General features: G+C 38.4%; 1 protein-coding gene and 1 pseudogene across 2 annotated transcripts in view; one reads left to right on the top strand and one right to left on the bottom strand.

Moving 5' to 3' along the window:
• NUP107 (nucleoporin 107) overlaps positions 1-15,287 on the top strand; it is a 49,391-nt gene extending 34,104 nt beyond the window's left edge. The window contains exons 18-28 of one of the 2 annotated variants that reach the window (XM_021678609.1): positions 638-707; positions 1,021-1,139; positions 2,268-2,306; positions 2,832-2,982; positions 3,317-3,429; positions 4,258-4,360; positions 4,844-5,004; positions 5,783-5,908; positions 7,709-7,822; positions 14,422-14,589; positions 14,959-15,287. In XM_021678609.1, coding sequence (XP_021534284.1) covers positions 638-707; positions 1,021-1,139; positions 2,268-2,306; positions 2,832-2,982; positions 3,317-3,429; positions 4,258-4,360; positions 4,844-5,004; positions 5,783-5,908; positions 7,709-7,822; positions 14,422-14,589; positions 14,959-15,066 — 1,272 coding nt within the window. In that variant the 3' untranslated portion in view covers positions 15,067-15,287. The remainder of the gene's footprint in view (positions 1-637; positions 708-1,020; positions 1,140-2,267; positions 2,307-2,831; positions 2,983-3,316; positions 3,430-4,257; positions 4,361-4,843; positions 5,005-5,782; positions 5,909-7,708; positions 7,823-14,421; positions 14,590-14,958) is intronic. The other variant, XM_021678610.2, reaches the window with a different exon arrangement.
• LOC110570564 lies at positions 8,586-9,766 on the bottom strand (annotated as a pseudogene).
• Positions 15,288-22,227: the final 6,940 nt, after the last annotated feature.

Below are 22,227 nucleotides of genomic sequence, written 5' to 3'. Positions count from 1 at the left end.
TTTACACACATGGTATGGACATGATTGACTTTGTATCTGGAGGAAAACAGAGCTAAATCCCTTCCTCACGCCACATTTTAAAATCAGTTCCAGATGGAGCAAAGATCTGAATGTAAACAAGAATGAATGCTGAAACAAAATTTAGATAATGAAATAAAAATTAAAATATATTTGACAAAAAAGAAATAAACTATTTGCTTCCAAACAGTGCAACAGCAGTTCACTTGTAGTTTTTTCTACTCTGTCTAATCACTATTTTGGTGGTTTCTGTTATGCTTGGTGCCGTGTGCAGAAGAGAATACACAAGGAATACTTTCAAGAACTGCTGTTCGTTTTTGAAGAAATCTTATAGTTTGTTTTGCTTAGGTTACATGTGCCCTTCTTTTTTGGCTCACCATGAAAATATTCACAGAGATTAAATTGTTTTATCACAGTTCTCTGCTTTCAAGGATTGTTCAGCTGGAGTATATTCCAAAGGCATTCTCTTCCTCACATTTGTTTTGATCTCTTAAGACCCTTGATATGCAACTTTTCCTTTATGTATGTTGTTTCAGAAGTTGACATTTTAGTTTACTAATGAATACATACTATAGAATGACCACTGGCAGATTTATGGAAAATGTAAAAATTTTTTCAGAGAGTTTTGGAAGAGAATCAAGAACATTATCATATAGTTCAAAAATTCCTTATCCTGGGAGACATTGATGGTAAGATACTATACTTTTGTTTTACTTTCTGTGAGTTCTTTGTTTTCTTATGGCAGTTTTGTAAAAAGTTATCAAAACAGTGCATGACTCACCACATCTTTTTATCTTTATATCAGCCTATTTGAATGTAACTATTAATTGTTAGATGATAGAGTTTGAATTTAATCCTGGGTCTGTTTTATGTGGGGGTTATTAACAATGAGGTAGTGATTTCATAGTACTATAGGAATACAGTGAATATCCTTAGTAATGTTTATTTCTGTTCTTTTGGTTTTTATCCCTATTATTGAATTTTTGCTTTGATGACTTGTAGGTTTGATGAATGAATTTAACAAATGGCTTTCCAAAAGCAGAAACAATCTACCTGGACACCTTCTCCGCTTCATGACTCACCTCATTTTGTTTTTCCACACTCTGGGACTACAGATCAAAGTAAATAAAAAAGAACAATTTACTGTCCTTCGCAGGGGTGATGCTATATGCCTCTCATCAGAAAAACATGCTACTTTTTTGTTGTTATTTTCTAGAAATGGTGGTAAGGGTACAGAAGTCTTTTTTCTTTTTTCTTTTTTTCTCTAAGATTTTATTTGAGAGAGAGCGAGCATAAGTGGGGGGAGGGGTCAAGGGAGAGGAACAAGCAGGCTCCCTGCTCATGACCTGGGATCATGACCTGAGCTGAAGGCAGACCCTTAACCGACTGAGCCACCCAAGCACCCTGGCATAGAAGTCTTCTATATGGTCTTGTATGGTCACTCAATGATAATTCACTGTGGGTGACCCTTTAGGGCTCTAGTCTATGGACGCAGAATACCTCTGTGTGTGTGTGTGTGTGTGTGTGTGTGTGTTTTAAGTAATTTTTTTTAAACATTTTATTAGCACGGGTAAACGAGCAAGGGGGAGGGACAGGGACAAGCCGACTCCCCGCTGAGCGGGGAGCCCGACCTAAGGCTGGATCCCAGCACCCTGAGATTATGACGGGAGTTAAAGTCAGATGCTCAACCGGACTGAGCCACACAGGCGCCCCTGTGTGGTTTTTGATAAATTCATAACTTTATCCTCATTGGTACCCAGGCCTGAATCAACCAGCAAAGGTAACTGAACCAAACTACTTTTTCAAACCTTTGTTTTCTTTTTTTTGTTGTTGTTTCTTTTTCCTAAATGATGGTAACATTTTGGCAGTACATGTAGAAGGCAGAATGATACAGTAGTTGAAAGCTTAGGCTTTGGAGTAAGAATCCTGGGTTCACATCCTTACTCAGCAGCTTCTAGTATATAATTCTGGGTAAATAAAACCTCCGAAGTGCCTTAGTTTAGAAACTCTTAGTTTCTTCTTGTATAAATTGTGAACAATGATAGTAATCACCCACAAAGAGTTATGGAAGGTTAAATTGGGCAGCACATAAGCTTTGCTAAGTACTTAGCCTAGCATGTAGTCATTGCTCCATGGTAAATATTAAAATCATTAAATCATAATAGCAGAATTTTTATTATAAAGATACATTGTTGGTACACATAAGCAATTGTGTTTATAATTGAATTATATCTTTTTTTTCTATGAAGGAAGAAGTTTCCATTGAAGTTTTAAAGACATATATACAGGTAAATTTTAAGAATCCACAATTTTTTTTTTTTTTTTTTTTTACTGTTTTGGTGGAAACAAAAATCAGAATGGTAATGTTTTAATGCTCAGCGGCAGGAAAGTCATCAGAATCTGTAAGAGATCTTTTAATTATCATAAGTATATATATATTTTTAAAGATTTTATTTATTTATTTGCCAGAGAGAGAGAGGGAGAGTACAAGCAGGGGAAGTGGCAGGCAGAGGGAGACGCAGGCTCCTTGCCAAGCAAGGAGCCCAATGTGGGACTCGATCCCAGGACCCTGAGATCATGACCTGAGCTTCGTGAAAGCAGACGCTTAACCATCTGAGCCACCCAGGCACCCCAATCATAAGTATATTTTATTTGGAATTTAAAATCATTCTGTTCAGTGGCACAAATCCACATCTATATGAATCTCCCATATCATGTTTGAAATTTTGAAGTGAATTTTTTAAAAAGCACTTCTGATCCCAGAACCTGTTGTTATTATTATTGACATACTTTGATCTTTTTCTGTTTTTTAGCTTTTAATAAATGAGAAGCATACAAATCTCATAGCATTTTATACCTGTCATTTGCCTCAAGACCTAGCTGTTGCCCAGTATGCATTATTTTTGGAAGGTGTTACAGAATTTGAGCAGCGCCACCATTGCCTGGAGCTGGCTAAAGAAGCAGGTAAAAATGGTTGAGAACTTTTTGTTGGGCTTCACAGGCAAGTTATCATTTCGCATTAGTAACATTTATCTTTCTAGTTTTAAATCTTCTTTTGAAAGAAAAAGAATGAAATTTTTGATGAAATTCTGTTTTAGGAATAAAATAAACTGTAACTCATGTGTAAAATATCCCTGTTACAGCATTTTCTTTTATAATTTTATAATGTCTTTCATACTTTACATGTTATATTTTTAAAGAATTTTTATTCCAATTTACTAAATCATTGTGACTGTTTAGAGAATATTAGTGTGAACGATTAATTCTTGTTTTTGTCTCTTAAAAAAAAATTCCTTAGATTTGGATATTGCAGCTATAACAAAGACTGTAGTCGAGAATATCCGGAAGAAAGATAATGGTGAATTCAGTCATCATGACGTGGCCCCAGCCCTAGATACCAGCACTACTGAGGTAACATGAGGGGCAGGAGAGATGTGTGCGTAACTCCTAATAATCCCTCACGTGGCTCTTTGGTGAACTTCCACCTTAACATACTCTGGCTCCTTTCTTTTTTTTAAGAATTTTTCTTTGTCAGCCAAAACGTTTTAAATTTTAGAAATTGGCAGCAAGCAGACTTAAGGTCTTATATAAGGGATTTAAATTATTTGCAGTAGTATTGTGTTAAAAGGAAGCTTCTTTAACAGAAAAAAAGTGAGCATTGGATATTTGCTCATTGGATTATTCTAGATACTTGATCAATCACTAACTCTTAAGTAGTTTACTTATCCTGTTTTCAGGAAGAAAAACATTTTAGAGTAGCAGTTAAGGAATCACCTAGTTAAGTTGGTGGGACATAGAATATTTAATTCCAGATTCACACTCCAGGAAGGTTTTTTTGTAATTTTTTTCCCAGGGTTTTTTTTTTTTTTTAAGATTTTATTTATTTGTCAGAGAGAGAGTGCACAAGCAGGGGGAGTGGCAGGCAAAGGGAGAAGCAGGCTCCCTGCTGAGCAAGGAGCCCAGTGCGGGGCTCGATCCCAGGACCCTGAGATCATGACCTGAGCCGAAGGCAGACGCTTAATCGACTGAGCCACCCAGGCGTCCCTTTTTTGTAATTTAATAGAGAGTTATTAAGTGTGAGAAGTGAAACTAAGGAAAGCTAGATTCTTTCATAATTTTGTATAACTTGAGGGAAAATCATGTTTACTAGAAGTGCAGATGTAAGTTAATTCTACTAATTTGCAGAATATATTAGAAAAAAGCACAATTGATGTTTCTTTTTTCCAATTAAATGAATAGGAGGACCGTTTAAAAATTGACGTAATTGACTGGTTGGTATTTGACCCAGCCCAGAGGGCAGAAGCACTAAAACAAGGCAATGCGATAATGAGAAAATTCTTGGGTATGCTTGATTTTAATATTCTTTTTTCAAGTTTTTGTTCAAATCTATATATTCTTAAATTTTGTTTTGTTGTGGTTTTTTTTGTTTTTCTAATCCTTCCAACGGGGGAGGGGAGGGCAGATGACAAAACAGCCATTTTTCTATATTAAGCCTAGTATTATGAAACAAAACATTTAACATTATCATTGTCCTAATCAGTTTTTCATATAATCTCAAGGCTTTTGAAAAATGTAATTGCCTTAAGATACAAAAGTTGGTAAAAGCAACTGCATTAAGTGAATCCTTTTGTGACTTGACACATTGAAATAAGGAAAAAGCTTGACCATTAAGTAGAAAGAATCACCCAAACCTTTAGCAGAAGTACTTTGGGACTCGAGATGCTTACAGCTGACTGTAAAAGTTGCAAACCAATTAATTTGACTCCTTTAGAAAGCACCATACAGCACTTCACATATGTTGAAAAATTGTGTATCTTTTTCACAGCCTCAAAAAAGCATGAAGCTGCAAAAGAAGTGTTTGTGAAAATTCCTCAGGACTCTATAGCAGAAATCTATAATCAGTGGGAGGAACAAGGAATGGAAAGTCCACTTCCCGCTGAAGATGATAATGCTATCAGAGAACATTTGTGCATTAGAGCTTATTTGGTGAGCTTATAAAGAAAATCACAAATGTGTCTATCTTCATGATGGTATTTCTGAATCACTCTCAGACTTTGAACTGTTTTTCCAGAAGTGGTGGCTGACTTTTTATCTTATCTCCCTTGTGACTGTGGTACTGACTGATCCACAGGAGCATTGAAATTGTGGTCTGGCCTTCATCAGCATAAGCTTCTAATTAATGCTAACCGACCAAGAACTTCTCACATTGTAGAGAGTATGTGATGTCTGAAACTTAGTTTTAAGATTCTTTGAATGCCTGTATCAACTTAAATATTTTTTGGTGGGGGAGGGCAGTAACTGAAAAAGGCAAGATAATATGAATTTGTTATACCTAAAATTAACAATATACTCATTTAAAATTCATTCAACAAATAATGAAGTAATTACATCAGGCTAGGTTCTAGGGGACATCTGTGGATAGCAGTCTATCCTTGCCTTCTAGAAGCTAATAGGCTAGTCATAAGACAGACAAGTAAACATGCGTACATCAGAGAGTGGTAAGTGTCAAGATACATATATGACCGGAGTGCTTGAGATAGGACTAGGTTCCAGAAAACACAATATACATGTACCTTGCTGGTGTTTACCGCTTGACAAAATATTTATTCACAATGATTTTTTTTGTGTGCAAAAAATAAATACTGAACACTTCTGTTTTTTGATGTTGCAAAATTACTTCTAAGAAGCAAATTTTAAAAGCTGTGTAGAACATATGGAAAACTTGTGTTTGTTTTGTATTTTTCTATTTTATTTTACATCTTAGGAAGCCAATGAAACCTTTAATGAGTGGTTTAAGCATATGAATTCAGCTCCACAGAAACCTACTTTGATACCTCAAGCAACTTTTACTGAGAAAGTGGCTCATGAACACAAAGAAAAGAAATATGAAGTAAGTTGAATATAGACAAGACCTATCGCATTTTAAAAATATAGGTCATGTATTTATTTTTTTTCAGACTTTTTTTTTTATACAATGTTATATTACTTTCCGGTGTTCAACATAGTGATTCAACACTTCCATACATCCTCCAGTGATCATTACAGGTGCTCTCCTTAATCCCCATCCCCTATTTCACCCATCCCCCAACCTCTTCCCCTCATTTATGGACGGACACCTGGGCTGCTTCCATAACTTGGCTATTGTAAATAATGCTGCAGTAAACATGGGGGTGCATGTATCCCTATGAATTAGTGTTTTGTATTTTTTAGGTAAACCCCCAGTAGTGCAATTGCTGGATCATAGGGTAGTTCTATTTTTAACTTTTTGAGGAACCTCCATACTATTTTCCACAGTGTCTGTACCAGCTTCCATTCGCACTGATAGTGCACAAGGGTTCCTTTCTCTCCACATCCTCACCAACATTTGTTGTTTCTTGTGTTTTTGATTTTAGCCATTCTCATGGGTGTGAGGTATTACCTTATTGTGGTTTTGATTTGTATCTCCCTGATGATGAGTGATGTTGACCATTTTTTCCTGTGTCTTTTGGCCATCTGTATGTCCTCTTTGGAAAAATCTTCAGGTCTTCTGCCCATTTTTTAATTGGTTTATTTCATTTTTTTGGTGTTGAGTTGAAGAAGTTCTTTATATATTTTGGACACTAGCCCTTCATCGGATATGTCATTTGCATATATGTTCTTCCATTCAGTGGGTTCCCTTTTAGTTTTGTTGATTGTTTTCTTTGCTGTGCAGGTTTTTATCTTGATACAGTCCCAATAGTTTGTTTTTGCTTTTGTTTTCCTTGCTTCAGGAGACATATCTAGAAAAATGTTGCTATGGTTAATTTTAGAGATACTGCCTGTACTCTCTTCTAGGATTTTTTTTTTTTAAGATTTATTTATTTTATTTGAGAGACAGAGCAAGAGTGCCAGTGGGGGGAGGGGTAGAGGGAGAAAATCTTAAGCAGATTCCCTGCTGAGTGCAGAGCCTGTTGCTTCCCAGGGCTCCATCCCACAACCCATGAAATCATGACCTGAGCTAAAACCAAGAGTTGGGTGCCTAACCGATTGAGTCACCCTAACACCCCTCTTCTAGTATTTTTATGGTTTCAGGTCTCCCATTTAGGTCTTTAATCCATTTTGAATTTATTTTTGTGTTTGATGTAAGAAAGTGGTCCAGTTACATTCTCTTGCATGTAGCTGTCCAATTTTCCCAACACCATTTGTTGAAGAAACTATCTTTTTCCCATTAGATATTCTTTACTGATTTGTTGAAGTTAATTGACCATATAACTGTGAGTTGATCAGGTCATATTTAGAGAGACAATTTCTTCAGCGGTTATATTCTTAATAACAGGTGATCTTTCTGTTAATGTTATTTGAAAAAAAAAGTCATCTGATTAGTTAGTTTTCTGCAGGTTATTAACCAAACATGAAAAATACCTTTAGGTGACATTAATGTTCATTTACGAAGTTAATATTTTAGTGTTTTATTTCACTGCAATCCGTTGATACTTATTTTTGTATTTGGCTGACTAAAGTCAACTCTTCTTTTTTTTTTTAAGTTTTATTTATTTAAGTAATCTACACCCATGTGGGACTCGAACTCACGACCCAGATATCAAGGGTTGAATGCTTCTCCATAAAGTCAGCTCTTTAGAATGATATTCCATGTAAATATTCCTGTGTTTTACAAATACATTATTTATTGGTTTTAGTCTGTTAATATGTCTGCCTTATGTTTGTTTTGCAGATGGATTATGTTATTTGGAAAGGGCATTTGGATGCCCTAACTGCCGATGTGAAAGAGAAAATGTACAATGTTTTGTTGTTTGTTGATGGAGGGTGGATGGTGGATGTTAGAGAGGTAAGCTCTGTACAATGTGTACAGCTAAAAAGAAAAAGTCTTTTTTCAAAGGTTCTTTCTCTGAATAGGAGCATCTGTGGATCTTTTATAACTGAACATCCCATAATTTTAACCTAGACTGAAAATACTAACTAGGGAATAAAAATCTTGGACTGTTGGGTGAACTGTTTCTTCAGATTTAATATGTTCATTCAGGATACTTTAAAAATTCTGGACCTAAAAATTATATGTGTATTCAACTCAATTTAAGGATACAAAGATAAGTCTAGAGGCAGGGGCCGTGGCCCTCACCTCTGAGCTATCCATTTAAATGACCTGGGGGGCTTTTTAAAAGCCCACTCTTAGAGATTCTGATTTAATTGATCTGAGAGCTGAGTTTTTTGTTTGTTTGTTTCAGAGCTTTTATATTTGAGTTTATTCTTCATTTAACTTTCAAAACACTACTGTAGGGGCACCTGGGTGCAGCGACTGCCTTTGGCTCAGGTCATGATCCCAGGGATCGAGCCCCACATCGGGTTCCCTGCTCAGCAGGAAGCCCGCTTCTCCCCCTCCCACTCCCCCTGCTTGTGTTCCCTCTCTCACTGTGTCTGTCTCTGTCTCTCTCTCTCTCAAATAAATAAAATCTTTTAAAAAATAAATAAAATAAAACACTACTATAGTTGGATGTTAAAAACAAAAACAGTAGCAAGTAGTGAGCTATGATTATAGTCCTTCACTCATTCACTACTGCATATAAAATGCCAGCAGTTATTCACTGCCCGCATTAAGAGGTCTGACACTGCACACCACCTCTGGGATGATGTTCATCATCCTCATCTGCTTCCCCATTGTAATGGTACCATCTTTCCTGATTTGGATCAAAGTCCACCAGTTCTATCTGGTCCATTTCATCAGTCTCTTCTACTTCCTTCCTCTCAGGCAGGAGTTTTTCCAGCAAAGAGAATTTGTCAGGAGAGAGAAGGCCATTCTCAGGAAAGTTTACCTTAAATTCGATAATTAGGCGAACCTTCTCATATGGTCTATGATAAATTGGCACACCTTCATTTAGCACACACTTGATACCGCCATGCTTGACAATTTGACCTGGATGAGAGGCGATGATGATGGTTCGGTTGTCAAGAGTAGACATTGGCTTTTGAAAGCTACACAGTGCTTCAACCAGCTGTATGTCCATATACATGAAAAGGTCTTCTCACCAAGTAAAAACAGCACGGTCCTTCTGATGTAAAACAATGATAATATCTCCTAGTTCAGTCCTGGTTCTTGGTCTCCTTCACCATGGAATGTTATCTTCCGGCCGTCTTTCATGCCTTTGTCAATATGAACTTCTAGAATCTTCTTCTCTCCCAACTATCTTCCTTCCGTTGCAGCTTTTACATCTGTCTTTAGGACTGATCCATTCCCATGGCCCTGGCACTCCGTGCGCACAGATTGAATTTGCTGAACCATTCCAGGTCTTATCTGATGAATTCTTATTTGTATTCCAGTACCTCGGCAATTGGTACTGGAATACAACAACATTCGACTGCTCCTTTCTTATCACCTCAGCCGTCACATTTATTGCAAATCACGTTCTTTTGCAGAGCTAGTTTTCTTGTTGCACTATTACATAAACCTTCTAAGGTTACTGAGAGCTGATGCACAACATTTTTACCTCTCCTTTCACTCTGCATCCTTCCTCCTCCTCCAAAAAATATATCAAAGATGTCCATAGGGGAGCCAAAACCACCACCAGCTCCACCTTCTTTAATTGTTCTCCTCCTTTGTCATATAATTCCCTTTTCTTTGCATCAGAGAGTACTTCATAAGCTTGAGAAATCTGTTTAAACTTCTCTCCATTTGGATTCTTATCAGGGCCAGTTTCCTGTAGGCCTTTTTCAGTTCCTCCTGGGTGACATTGGGTTTGACCCCCAAAACATCATAGTAAGTGGTTTCTTTCACCATTTTCTACAGCCGATGAGAGGGCCGAGGCCGGAGTGGGGAGTGGGAAGGAGCGCGTTGCCAGGCACAGCTCAGACAGCCACTGCTCCTCCGTGGTCTCACCGAGCGTTCTGGAGAGTTCCCGTTTTTTGTTTTTGTTTTTTTTTTAATCTGCTGGAGAGCTTAAATGTGTATCCTGGGTTGAGACCAGTTACAAAAGTACAAAATGCCATAAGAAAAGCACAGATTAAGTATTTTGTGAGTTCAGGAAAAGACAAGGTTTTTACCTGGAAGAGGTCTAGACAGGATGCTTGAAAGGTGTAGCATTTGACTGATTCCTGAAGAATGGGGTCGAAGCTGAATGAGCTGAGGAGAAAGGAAGGATACTGAAGGTAACTATCATGTGAGCGAAAGACGCTGAGGCCTAATCCTGTGGCGTAACATAAACCTTGAGTAACCAGCTTTACCTCTGCAGACCTCATGATATGTCCAAGGGGAACTGGAAATGCTAGATTCTTGAATATATGGTGCAATATTTTGAACAGAGAAAACCATAGGAGTGTTCTTGGTATCTTTCTTTCTGCTATTCTCCATATCCTCATATAGTCACTACTGTTTTGGTTTTGTGTGTGTGTGTGTGTTTTTTAAGATACTACATTTTTCTAGCTCTTTCAGCTTCCCTTTCTGACCAGAAACAAAAAAAACAATAGGGCATTGGACTAGACTAGATTTGAGCCCCTATTTACTACTATTCCTGATAATAGTAAATTCTCCCTAAAGTTCATAATAGAGTACTGTTGACTTCATAGTTTTGAACCTTCAGCAGGTTGCTTGAGCTAAATTTTTCCCTTGTGATGCATGCTGGTTTTCATGAAGATAAAATTTTAGTGTTGCAAAATGCTACTTAAGTATCATTTAAATTTTGAAAAGACTTGAGTGCTTTATTTTATTTATATATAAATCTTTGTTCTAATTATTAACCTTAGTAGGTTAGATAATGAAAAGTCACAAAATAGTCTGGGGTATTGTAAAAATAGAGTTGGAGTGAAAGGCAATGAATGATACTTTTGTGTTATATCAGACATTTAAAAATCAATATTCAGGGGCACGTGGGTGGCCCAGTCAGTTAAGTGTCTGCCTTCGGCTCAGGTCATCATCCCAGGGTCCTGGGATCGAGTCCCGCATCGGGCTCCCTGCTCCTCCTTCTCCCCCCTGCTCATTCTGTCTCTCACTATCTCTCTCTCTTTCTCTCTCTCAAATAAATAAATAAAATCTTCAGAAATTAAAAATAAAAATCAACATTCAGTCTCAGTCACTTCTTCAAATCTAATCCAGAAGAGAGTTCTTGAACAATCAAGTGATAATGATATTTTGAATCACCTCAACTGAGTTTAGCTTAATACTCTCACATATTCAACAAAGTAAGGGATTCCTCAGGGCTCCTGCTGGCACACGTGTCACTTGTATATGAATTTGGAAATGGTGCCCTTCTCTTACCGACTCTGTGCCAAGTGCACATGACCTATAGAGTCTAGACGCAGGCTAGACCCTCACTCGCCAGGCCAGCCCCCATCGTGCAAGGCACAGCTATACAGGAGAGCCCTGGCAGCATACGCTGTCTTGTGTATCCACGACTCAGGTTTGTATGTAACGCTAGAATGATCCCTCTCCTGTTAGAGGCTCGTAGCACGCAGGGATGGCAGGGCAATTGGAGCAAGCAGCTTGTCTTTGCCTACTTTTCGCCACCTCTACCTCCACCACGCTCTAGTTGAAGCCTCGACTGTCTATTTTTTTTAAAAGATTTTATTTATTCATTCATGAGAGACAGAGAGAGAGGCAGAGGGAGAAGCAGGCTCCCGAGGAGCAGGGAGCCCGATGTGGGGCTCGATCCCAGGACCCTGGGATCATGACCTGAGCCGAAGGCAGACGCTTAACCATCTGAGCCACCCAGGCGCCCCAAAGCCTCGACTGTCTTTCCCTTACTTCCCAGTCTTCCTTATACAGCTTCATCATCCAGATCAGCTAGTAATCCTTTTAAAGTGGACTAGATGTTACTCTTCTACTTAGAACCTTCTGATGACTCCTTATTACACTTTGAATAAACCTCAAAGTTCTTTTCTTGATGTACAAGATGGCACATACACTGGACCTTGACTACCCCTCCCCCAGTCTTGTATCCTCCTACCCCTCCCCCCCGTCCCCCCCCTACATGTTAGCCTCTGGGCCTCTTTGCTGTTCTTTCTCTGCCTAGAATGCTCTTTCCCCAAGATAGCTGTACGGATGGCTTTCCTACTTCCTTCAGTAGTATGCTCAATGTCCTCTCTCTAGAGACCCTCCCCGTCCCCCAGCCCCAACCCCCCTATATCACTTTCTCATTATCCTGCATTGGTTTTCCTTCTGGCAGTTATATATAATGTATAATGTATATATTTATTTGCTTGTTGTGTCTACCTCCATTAGGATGTAGATTTCATGAAGGCAACAACATTGTTTTCTTCATTTCTCTGACTTTGGCACTTAAGTTAATGCCTAGAACATAAGAAGCTTTCAGAAGATATTTGGTACATTTAGTAAATGACCAAGGTGAATGCCCTGTCTTCATATTAGAGATATCTATAATGTCAGCGCAGCTCAACTCCTGCTGGCAACACATACCAGCTAATGAATTTTTCTCACATGTAAGGCACTACTAGATGTCCCTAATGGAAAGAATGTTTTAATTTTATGTATTTACAGGATTTTTCAAAGCTTTTGTTCATTTGGGTGACAAAAACAGCTTAGGTTGTGGAGAGCGATTTATTTCCTTTTCCTCGTGCAAATTGCTGGGCCCATCAGGCATGATTTGGGATGGTTGGTAGCCCTCAGTCTGCTGGTATGGGAATCCATTTTAGTTAGCAGAGCAGATTACCCGTAACACCCAAGGGTGTTACAGGACCTAGAAGAAGCAGGTGCCAAAATCCATCCCATGAGATCAGATTACTAATAGAGCTGCTGCTACTTTCAGGTGATAAGGGCTATGGGAGCCAGGGGCATTTTGCCTCTTTAGCATGGGGGGGAAAGACTACATTGGAGCACAAATGGAGTGACTCAGAGGAAGCAGTCCTCTCATTCTTAATAGGCTCTGGGTGGAAACAACTAATTTGAATTATGAGTAAGACCTTTGGTTTTAAATCCACTTCTGAAGGTAGTGAGTGCCTATTTGAGAAGAGAAATAAAAGTGCTTTCCCTTTTAAAATTAAGAAAACACAAGGCATGCATTTTAATATTTACTGTTACATATTTATATCTCAAAACAAGACTAAACAATTGATAGTAATTTTTCCTATGTGTGGAAACCTGACCTAGGTCACACCCTAAGTTAGTACAATCACTCATTGGTAGAATTACCACATTACATTTTGTTGCTTCATGCCTCCACTTACATCTACCTTTGAAATTGCTTTAGCAACTTAATAATATAGTCTGTCCCATGAAGATACTTTCACTGATTAAGTTTTCATAAACAACAACAAAAAAGTTCCAAACTTCTAAGAAGGTACTGCTTTAAAAAAATTAATTAGATATTTTATTAGGCTTTTCTAAAGACCAGATATTTAGAGGTGCCTGGGTGGCTCAGTCGGTGAAGCGTCTACCTTCGGCTCGGGTCATGATCCTGGGGTCCTGGGATTGAGCCCCGTGTCGGGCTCCCTGCTCAGCTGGGAGTCTGCTTCCCCTCTCCCTCTCCTCCTACCCTCAGCTCATGCGCTGTTTCTCTCTCTCTCAAATAAATAAAATATTTAAAAAAAATAATAAAGACCAGATATTTAGCTTGTCTTGTTCTCTGTTTTGTCTTATGCTATGAACGCTATGGATTTCCTTCCTATTTTTAAGATTATTTCATAAATTTTAAGGTTGGGTACTTTTTAAATTATTTTAATGATTTTAAATTTCAAATTTGTTGCAAGAAAATGTATTGGGTACACTTCTGTACTCTTACTGCCCACATAATTTTTTAGAAAGGCCCATGTATACTTAGAAATGCTAATTGTTTTCTCCATATTGTTTTCCTCATTATATCTGTTCTGTCTCATTAATTATATTATTCAAATCTATAGGTTTTTAAAATTTTTCTATTTTTGAAAGATTATACAAAGGAATCATAAATTCATAGTGCTTGAAAACAGTTTGCAGTGACATTGTCCCACCCTGTGTGCCTCTCCCCACATCATGACCCTTCTCCCCTGCACCAGTCACCACCTCAGTTCGTGTCCTCTCACATGTATTTCCATCTGTACACATCCAGGGAAATGGTGCTGCTTTTCTGTTCTCAGTTTTGTTCTAGTGGTATTTAGTCTCTAATTTACTGCTTTAAGCATGTTTTTATTCAAGACATAATAAGTGTTAGAAATACAAATTCAAAAAAAAAGAAAAATACAAATTTAGAAGCATTTTGTTTTCATTATCAGACTTGGGACTGAGTAGTATGTTTTGTTTGCCTTCATGCTGTTTTACCAAAAATTGTGTCTCTAGCTCTCATGATTAAAATCCTGCCTTGTTTTATTTTTAATGGGCATCATAAGCTTTAGAGAAACCCCATTAGCTTCTACCTGTTGAATTTTGGTTTTGATTCAGTACTTGATTTTTTTATAACAGTATTTAGCTTAAACTTGTTAAAATGACAACTTGATGTCTGATTATAGGATGCTGAAGGAGACCATGAAAGGACACACCAAATGATTTCATTGAGAAAGCTTTGTCTGCCAATGTTGTGTTTCCTGCTTCATACCATATTGCATAGTACCGGTCAGTATCAGGAATGCTTGCAGTTAGCAGATATGGTCTCCTCTGAGCGCCACAAACTATATCTGGTAAGTTCCAGAGCGTTTACAGTTTATATTTTAGTGATTTGATAAGCTCTGTAATAATATTTGATTTTTGTGAGATGTGTTTACATTTTGTAGATGTTCTTAGATTTTCTTAAAGTAATGGTCCACTTCTAGTGTTTGTTCTTTTTTTGAAAATACATACATATTTGTAAACACTTAGAAGTAAATAGACTGGCTCAAAGAAATAGCTTTGAAGTTCTTGGACCACACTAACATACTGGCCTCTGGCTACATAAATCTTAAAGAGGAATTTCTTCTTACGTTAAGCTAATCGGGTTGATTAAGTGACTATAAATTCATATATTCTTCCTTGTTCTCATTCTTAACTTTTTTTTCTTTTCTTAAAATCAGGTATTTTCTAAGGAAGAACTAAGGAAATTGTTGCAGAAGTTAAGAGAGTCCTCTCTAATGCTCCTAGACCAGGGACTTGATCCATTAGGATATGAAATTCAGTCATAATCCATCCACTCTGCAATCTCACTAATTTCTGTGATAAATGGAGTTTCTTGTAAAATATATGTATTTGTAATTACTGGGTTTTTTCTTTTGCATTGTCATGGGGAAAATGAAAATTCAGACATTTGCATTTTGTATTTTTCAGAATATTATGGTGATACTTTGAAAATTTAATGTATTTTATCAGTATTTCCCTGTGTTTATTAATAAAATTATATAAAAATTAAAATTTTCTGTTCTTACAAGTTCCAGGATTGTCTCTTATGTAATAAGAAATTAAGTTTCCTATTATCATACTTCTCTCCTGTGAGCATAAATACTCTGATATCTTAAAATTATAAAGAGGATAGAAAGTAGATTCATTTCTAAGCCAGGTATGTAATTTCTTATCATAAAATTTAGCATTTTTTAAATACCACAGTTAAGACAAATATAGCAAGACTTTTGTCTAGTATTATGCTATTTTCTTTATTTTGGAAACATTTCTCTTTTATTAACTCTCATTCAGCAAACTGGCTCCTAATTAAGTTGGATCTTGTAAAGACTTGTTATAGTGTCTGGTACACAGTAGGCACTGAATAAACTGGGAAATACAAAAATGAGTGGCATCTAGTCCAGCCCTCCTAGTAGGGGAAAGACAACAAGTACATTTTTTATTTTTTTTTTAATTTTTTTTAAGATTTTATTTATTTGAGAGAGAGAATGAGATAGAGCATGAGAGGGGGGAGGGTCAGAGAGAGAAGCAGACTCCCTGCTCCGCGGAAAGCCTGCTTCTCCCTCTCCCACTCCCCCTGCTTGTGTTCCCTCTCTCTCTCTGTCTCTCTCTGTCAAATAAATAAATAAAATCTTTAAAAAAAAAAAATGAAAGTAATCTGTGCAAGAAGAAACTCTTTCCAGCTAAGAGGTCTCTGAGGAAGTAGCATTAGAACTGCTGTTGGAGGGCACCTGGGTGGCTCAGTTGGTTAAGCAACTGCCTTCGGCTCAGGTCATGATCCTGGAGTCCTGGGATTGAGTCCCACATCAGGCTCCCGGCTCAGCAGGGAGCCTGCTGATCCCTCTGACCCTCTCCCCTCTCATTGTGTTTCTCTGTCTCTCTCTCTTTCTCTCAAATAAATAAATAAAATCTTTTAAAAAAAAAAGAACTGCTGTCGGAGTAATGCACTGAATTTGCAAGGGCAATGATAAAGCACAAGAAGAGTGAGGCACTGCACATTAGGAAATCAGTATGAGCAAGGCCCAGAAATGGTAATACATGTTCATGAATCAGCAAGAATTTTTTTCTTTCTTCCTTTTTTTTTTTATTCTTATGTTAATCCCCATACATTACATCATTAGTTTTAGATGAAGTGTTCCATGATTCATTGTTTGTGCATAACACCCAGTGCTCCATGCAGAATGTGCCCTCTTTAATACCCATCACCAGGCTAACCCAGCCTCCCAACCCCCTCCCTTCTAGAACCCTCAGTTTGTTTTTCAGAGTCCATCGTCTCTCATGGTTCGTCTACCCCTCCGATTTCCCCCTCTTCGTTCTTCCCCTCCTGCTATCTTCTTTTTTTTTTCTTAACATATATTGCATTATTTGTTTCAGAGGTACAGATCTGAGATTCAACAGTCTTGCACAATTCACAGCGCTTACCAGAGCACATACCCTCCCCAGTGTCTATCACCCAGTCACCCCATCCCTCCCACCCCACCCCCCACTCCAGCAACCCTCAGTTTGTTTCCTGCGATTAAGAATTCCTCATATCAGTGAGATCATATGATACATGTCTTTCTCTGTTTGACTTATTTTGCTCAACATAATACCCTCCAGTTCCATCCACGTCGTTGCAAATGGCAAGATCTCATTCCTTTTGATGGCTGCATAATATTCCATTGTGTATATATACCACATCTTCTTTATCCTTTCATCTGTCGATGGACATCTTGGCTTCCTCCACAGTTTGGCTATTGTGGACATTGCTGCTGTAAACATCGGGGTGCACATACCCTTTCGGATCCCTACTTTTGTATCTTTGGGGTAAATACCCAGTAGTGCAATTGCTGGATCATATGGTAGCTCTATTTTCAGCTTTTTGAGGAACCTCCATATTGTTTTCCAGAGTGGCTGCACCAGCTTGCATTCCCACCAACAGTGTAGGAGGGTTCCCCTTTCTCCGCATCCCCGCCAACATCTGTCGTTTCCTGGCTTGTTAATTTTAGCCATTCTGACTGGTGTGAGGTGGTATCTCATTGAGGTTTTGATTTGGATTTCCCTGATGCCGAGCGATATTGAGCACTTTTTCATGTGTCTGTTGGCCATTTGGATGTCTTCTTTGGAAAAATGTCTGTTCATGTCGTCTGCCCATTTCTTGATTGGATTCTTTGTTCTTTGGGTGTTGAGTTTGATGAGTTCTTTATAGATTTTGGATACTAGCCCTTTATCTGATATGTCATTTGCAAATATCTTCTCCCAATCTGTCGGTTGTCTTTTGGTTTTGTTGACTGTTTCCTTTGCTTTGCAAAAGCTTTTTATCTTGATGAAGTCCCAATAGTTCCTTCTTTTTTTTTTTTAAGAGAGAGATTGCATGCAAGAATGGGGAGAGAGATGAGGGGAGAGAGAATCTTCAGTAGGCTCCACACCCTGTGAGGAGCCCAATGCAGGGCTCTATCTCATGACCCTGAGATCATGACCTGAGCTGAAATTCAAGAATTGGATGCTTAACTGATAGAGCACCCTTGTGCCCCACACCTGAGGAATTTCTTAAATATTTGTTTATAGATGCCACCCCTAGAGATGTCTGGCTAGGAGGCCTGGGATAGGGTCCTGGAAGTTGTATTTTTAAGTATAATATGCCATAGGTGATTTTAATTAGTTTGGGATATTCTGGCTTAAATCAGAGATGGATATTGATCCTCCTCTTATACCCAAGGCAGATAGCAGTAGTTGATCATGATACGGTGTTTGCATCAGCTGGGGAGAGGTGTAGAGGCAGTGGACTCCGCTTCAAGTTCTTATGCTAGTGAAAATGATCCAAAAAGGAAATAATTACTTTCCAAAACCTCTTTAATTTTTATACATTAAAAAAATGAGGTGGAGCAGTATGAACTGACTTGAAAGTCTAAATCTTAAACAAAATACGTATAGGATTTGTATGCTGAAAACTACAAAATACTGATAAGCCAAAGAGCAAAATAAATGGGAGAGACACACCATGTTTATTAAATGGAAGACTCAACGTAGTAAAGATGCCAAATTGATAAACAGGTTTAACACAGTTCTTACCAAATATTTCAGCAAAAAAAATAGATTGTGTATTAGTTGGTATGACTGAATTAATCTTCTTAGTTGTGATAATTGTATTGTGGCCAGATAGGAGAGTGTCCTTAAGAGATACACACTGAGGGACCCCGTTGGGCTCCCTGCTCAGTGGGAAGCCTGCTTCTCCCTCTCCCACTCCCCCTGCTTGTGTTCCTGCTCTCGCTCTCTCTCTCTGTCAAATAAATAAAATCTTAAAAAAAAAAGTAAATAAGGTAGACACAGACTGGGAGAAAATATTTGCAAAAATATATCTGACAAGGGGTCTGGGTGGCTCAGTTGTTAAGCGTCTGCCTCCGGCTCAGGTCATGATCCCGGGGTCCTGGGATCGAGCCCCGCATCAGGCTCCCTGCTCCACGGGGAGCCTGCTTCTCCCTCTCCCACTCCCCCTGCTTGTGTTCCTGCTCTCGTGCATGCTCCCTCTCTCTCTCTCTCTGTAAGATAAATAAATAAAATCTTTATATATATATATCTGACCAAAAAAAAACCTCTCAGAATATATAAAGAACTCTTACAATTCAATAATAAAGCAAAAAGTGGGCAGAAGAATAGATGATTCATAAAGGAAGAGAATATGCATAACCAGAAAGCCCATGAAAAAGTACTCAAATCAATAGGGAATGCAAATGAAAACCACAATGAGCTATCACCACATATCTATCAAAATGGCTAAAATCAAGAAGACTGACAACACCAAATTGTGGAGCAACTGACTGATACATTGGTGGGGGAATATAAAATGGTACACTCTGGGAAAAGTTTTGACTTTCTTACAAACACCTACCCTTTAACCTAGAAATTTCACTCATATGTTTACTCAAGAGAAATGAAAATAAATTCCACAAAAACACTTGTGCAAATATATTCATAGCAGCATTATTTATAATAGCCCCAAACTGGAAATGACCCAAATTACCATTGGTAGGATGACTAAACAAGCACACTACTCAGCAATATAAAAAGGAAAGCACTGCTCTACCCAACAAAAGAACCTAGTCAAAGCCATGGCGAAAGAAAAATGAAAATGAAAGTGGCTTCCTCTTGGGCATGGGGCAGTGGGGGTTTTCTAGGGAATTTTTGAGGTGATGGAAATGTATCTCAATGGGTGTGGGTTACATAGGTGCATCCATTTATTAAAAAACGTACAGTTTAGATTATTGCATTTGAGTGAAAGTAAATTTACTTCTGAAAGATCAAATGGAGAGGTGAGGAGTAAGTACACATGAAAATAGCAGCTGTTGAAACCAGGTGACAGGTATTTTAACTTTGCACAAGTTTGAAATTTTCCATAATAAAAAGGGGAAGTGGGCCAGGAGCCAGAGAAATTTGGGTTGGAATCTTATTCTCATCCCTCTAGCTGCAAGGTAACAGCCATGAACCTCTATTTTCAACATCTGTAAATGAGAATGAAGATAAAAATCACATTTCAGGACAAGTAAAGATTAGGACTACTGTGCTTTGTTAAGGAGGTAGAGAAAGCCGCTTAACCAATTAAATCAGTCTGGAGAAGGGCAGTTTCCAGAACAATAGAAACCTGGATTAAATGGCAAATATGGAGTTAGACTCAGTAACTCTAACCCAACAGGCATTTGAAATCCACTAGATACTGTTATATTTTAACCCAAATTTCAGATTTCATATCATAACTATCTTCAAATATTGCAAGATAAATATATGAATGATAAAAAGATTATTATCCATGCTAAAATTATCAATCCAAATCTATAACCACAAGGAGACAATGAATTGAGTAGACTAAATGAAGACAGGGTGCCACGGCTCTTAATTGGGGAGCAGGTGAGGGTAAACATTGTAAATCGTTGATTAGAGGGTTCTGTAGACCCCAACCAGAAGGGAGGATGGCAATATAAACAGTGGAAAGGGCTCATGGTGTGGTATGAATCCGTAGAATTTGGTGGCATGATAGGAGGTTTAAAAGCTTATCAGGAAGACCAAGTTAGGAAAACTAGACCTTAGACTTTGCCTAATTAACTTCTACTCCTTCTCCTATCTTAAAGATTCATTTCCTTGGGGAACCTCTTGACCACCTCCCCCTCCCCAAGTTTAGATCTGATTGTCTTATACCTTCACAGGACCATATTTTATTACTTCAAAATATTCATTTATCATAGTTGATCATTGTTTACTACCAGTCTTCTCTCACTAAGTTATAAGGGAGAGGGAGTGTCTGGTCTGGCTTTACTCTCCACTATCTTCCAAGTGCCAAATTTAGTGCCTGGCACAAAACAGGTGCTCAATATTTGAATAATTCTTACATCAAAGAGGAAATTAAAACTGTCAATCAAACTACTTAGGAATTAAGGACAGAATATTAAAATGTCCTGAGGACTATGGGTAAAGCTATTCTCAGGGGGGAAACTCATAGCCTAAGTCCTTTGATTTTTTAATTATTTTATTTTCTCAAAGATTTTATTTATTTTAGAGAGCGAGTATGCGTGCCCATGTCCAAGTGAGCAGGGGGAAGAGTAGAGAGGGATGGAGAGGGAAAAGGAGACAATCTCTAGCAGACTCTGGGTCGCTGAGCACAGGGCTCCAGACTAGGGCCTCCATCCCACCACCCTGAGGTCATGACCTGAGTGGAAACCAAGAGTTGTGCTCAAACCCACTGAGCCACCCAGGTGCCCCTAAGTCCTTTTATTTTTATTTAAAGATTTTATTTATTTATTTGACAGAGAGAGAGCGGGAGCAAAAGGGCAGGAACACAAGCAGGGGGAGTGGGAGAGGGAGAAGCAGGCTTCCCGCCCAGCAAGGAGCCCGATGTGGGGCTTGATCCCAGGACCGCGGGATCATGACCTGAGCCTAAGGCAGACACTTAATGACTGAGCCATCCAGGCGCCCCAGTCCTTTTATTTTTAAATAAATTAAATGAACATTCTATTCAAGAAATTAGGGGGGGAAAGAAGAAAAAAAGTAATAACTTGAATCAAAATCACTAGAAGTAATTTTTTTTAAAAGATTTTATTTATTTATTTATTTGACAGAGAGATAGAGAACACAAGTAGGCAGAGAAGCAGGGAGAAGCAGACTCCCCGCAGAGCAGGGAGCCCCATTCGGGACTCAATTCCAGGACCCTGGGATCATGACCTGAGCCGAAGGCAGACGCTTAACAACTGAGCCACCCAGGTGCCCTAGAAGTAATTTTTGAAAAGGCCAATAAAATAGTCAAACTACTGAGGTGCTGGGTGGCTCAGTCGGTTAAGCAATTCCTTCAGCTCAGGCTCAGGTCATGATTCCAGAGTCCTGGGATCCAGTCCCCCATGGGCTCTCTGCTCAGTGGGGAGCCTGCTTCTCCCTCTGCCTCCCGCTCCCCCTGCTCGTGCTCTCTCTCTCTGACAAATAAAATCTAAAAAAAAAAAAAAAAAAAAAAAGCTTAAAATAGTCAAATTACTGGCAAGAATAATCAAGGGACAGAGAAAACCCAAATGCATGGGTTTTACAATAAGTGGTAGAACAACAGATGAAATAAATTTAAAATATGGTAGATCACTATATACAACTCTAACCAAGTATTAGGACATCTAAGTTAAACGGACACTTTCCTAGAACAATTAAAAGGCCCAACATGGATTCAAAAAGAAGAAAATCTAAATAGTGTACTAACAATGATGAGTATGAGAGTTCATCATACTATTTTGCTTATTTTGATTTTTAAAATAAAGTGTTTAAAAATACGCTTTCAGGAAGTAATGCTTTCCCCTCTCTAGTGATGACTACATTTGCTCAGCCCGTCCCATACATAAAACTGGCCAATAGCGTCTGCACTCCAGCAGCCTGAGAGCAGCTGTCTAGCATGTGAGTCAACTGACACACAGGAAATCTCCAACATCAAGAGAGGAGTCCCAGAT

Source organism: Neomonachus schauinslandi, chromosome 5 (assembly GCF_002201575.2).
Source record: "Neomonachus schauinslandi chromosome 5, ASM220157v2, whole genome shotgun sequence".
Lineage (NCBI taxonomy): Eukaryota > Metazoa > Chordata > Mammalia > Carnivora > Phocidae > Neomonachus > Neomonachus schauinslandi.
Note: the sequence above shows the minus strand (reverse complement) of the source record. Positions and strands in the feature narration are given on the sequence as shown.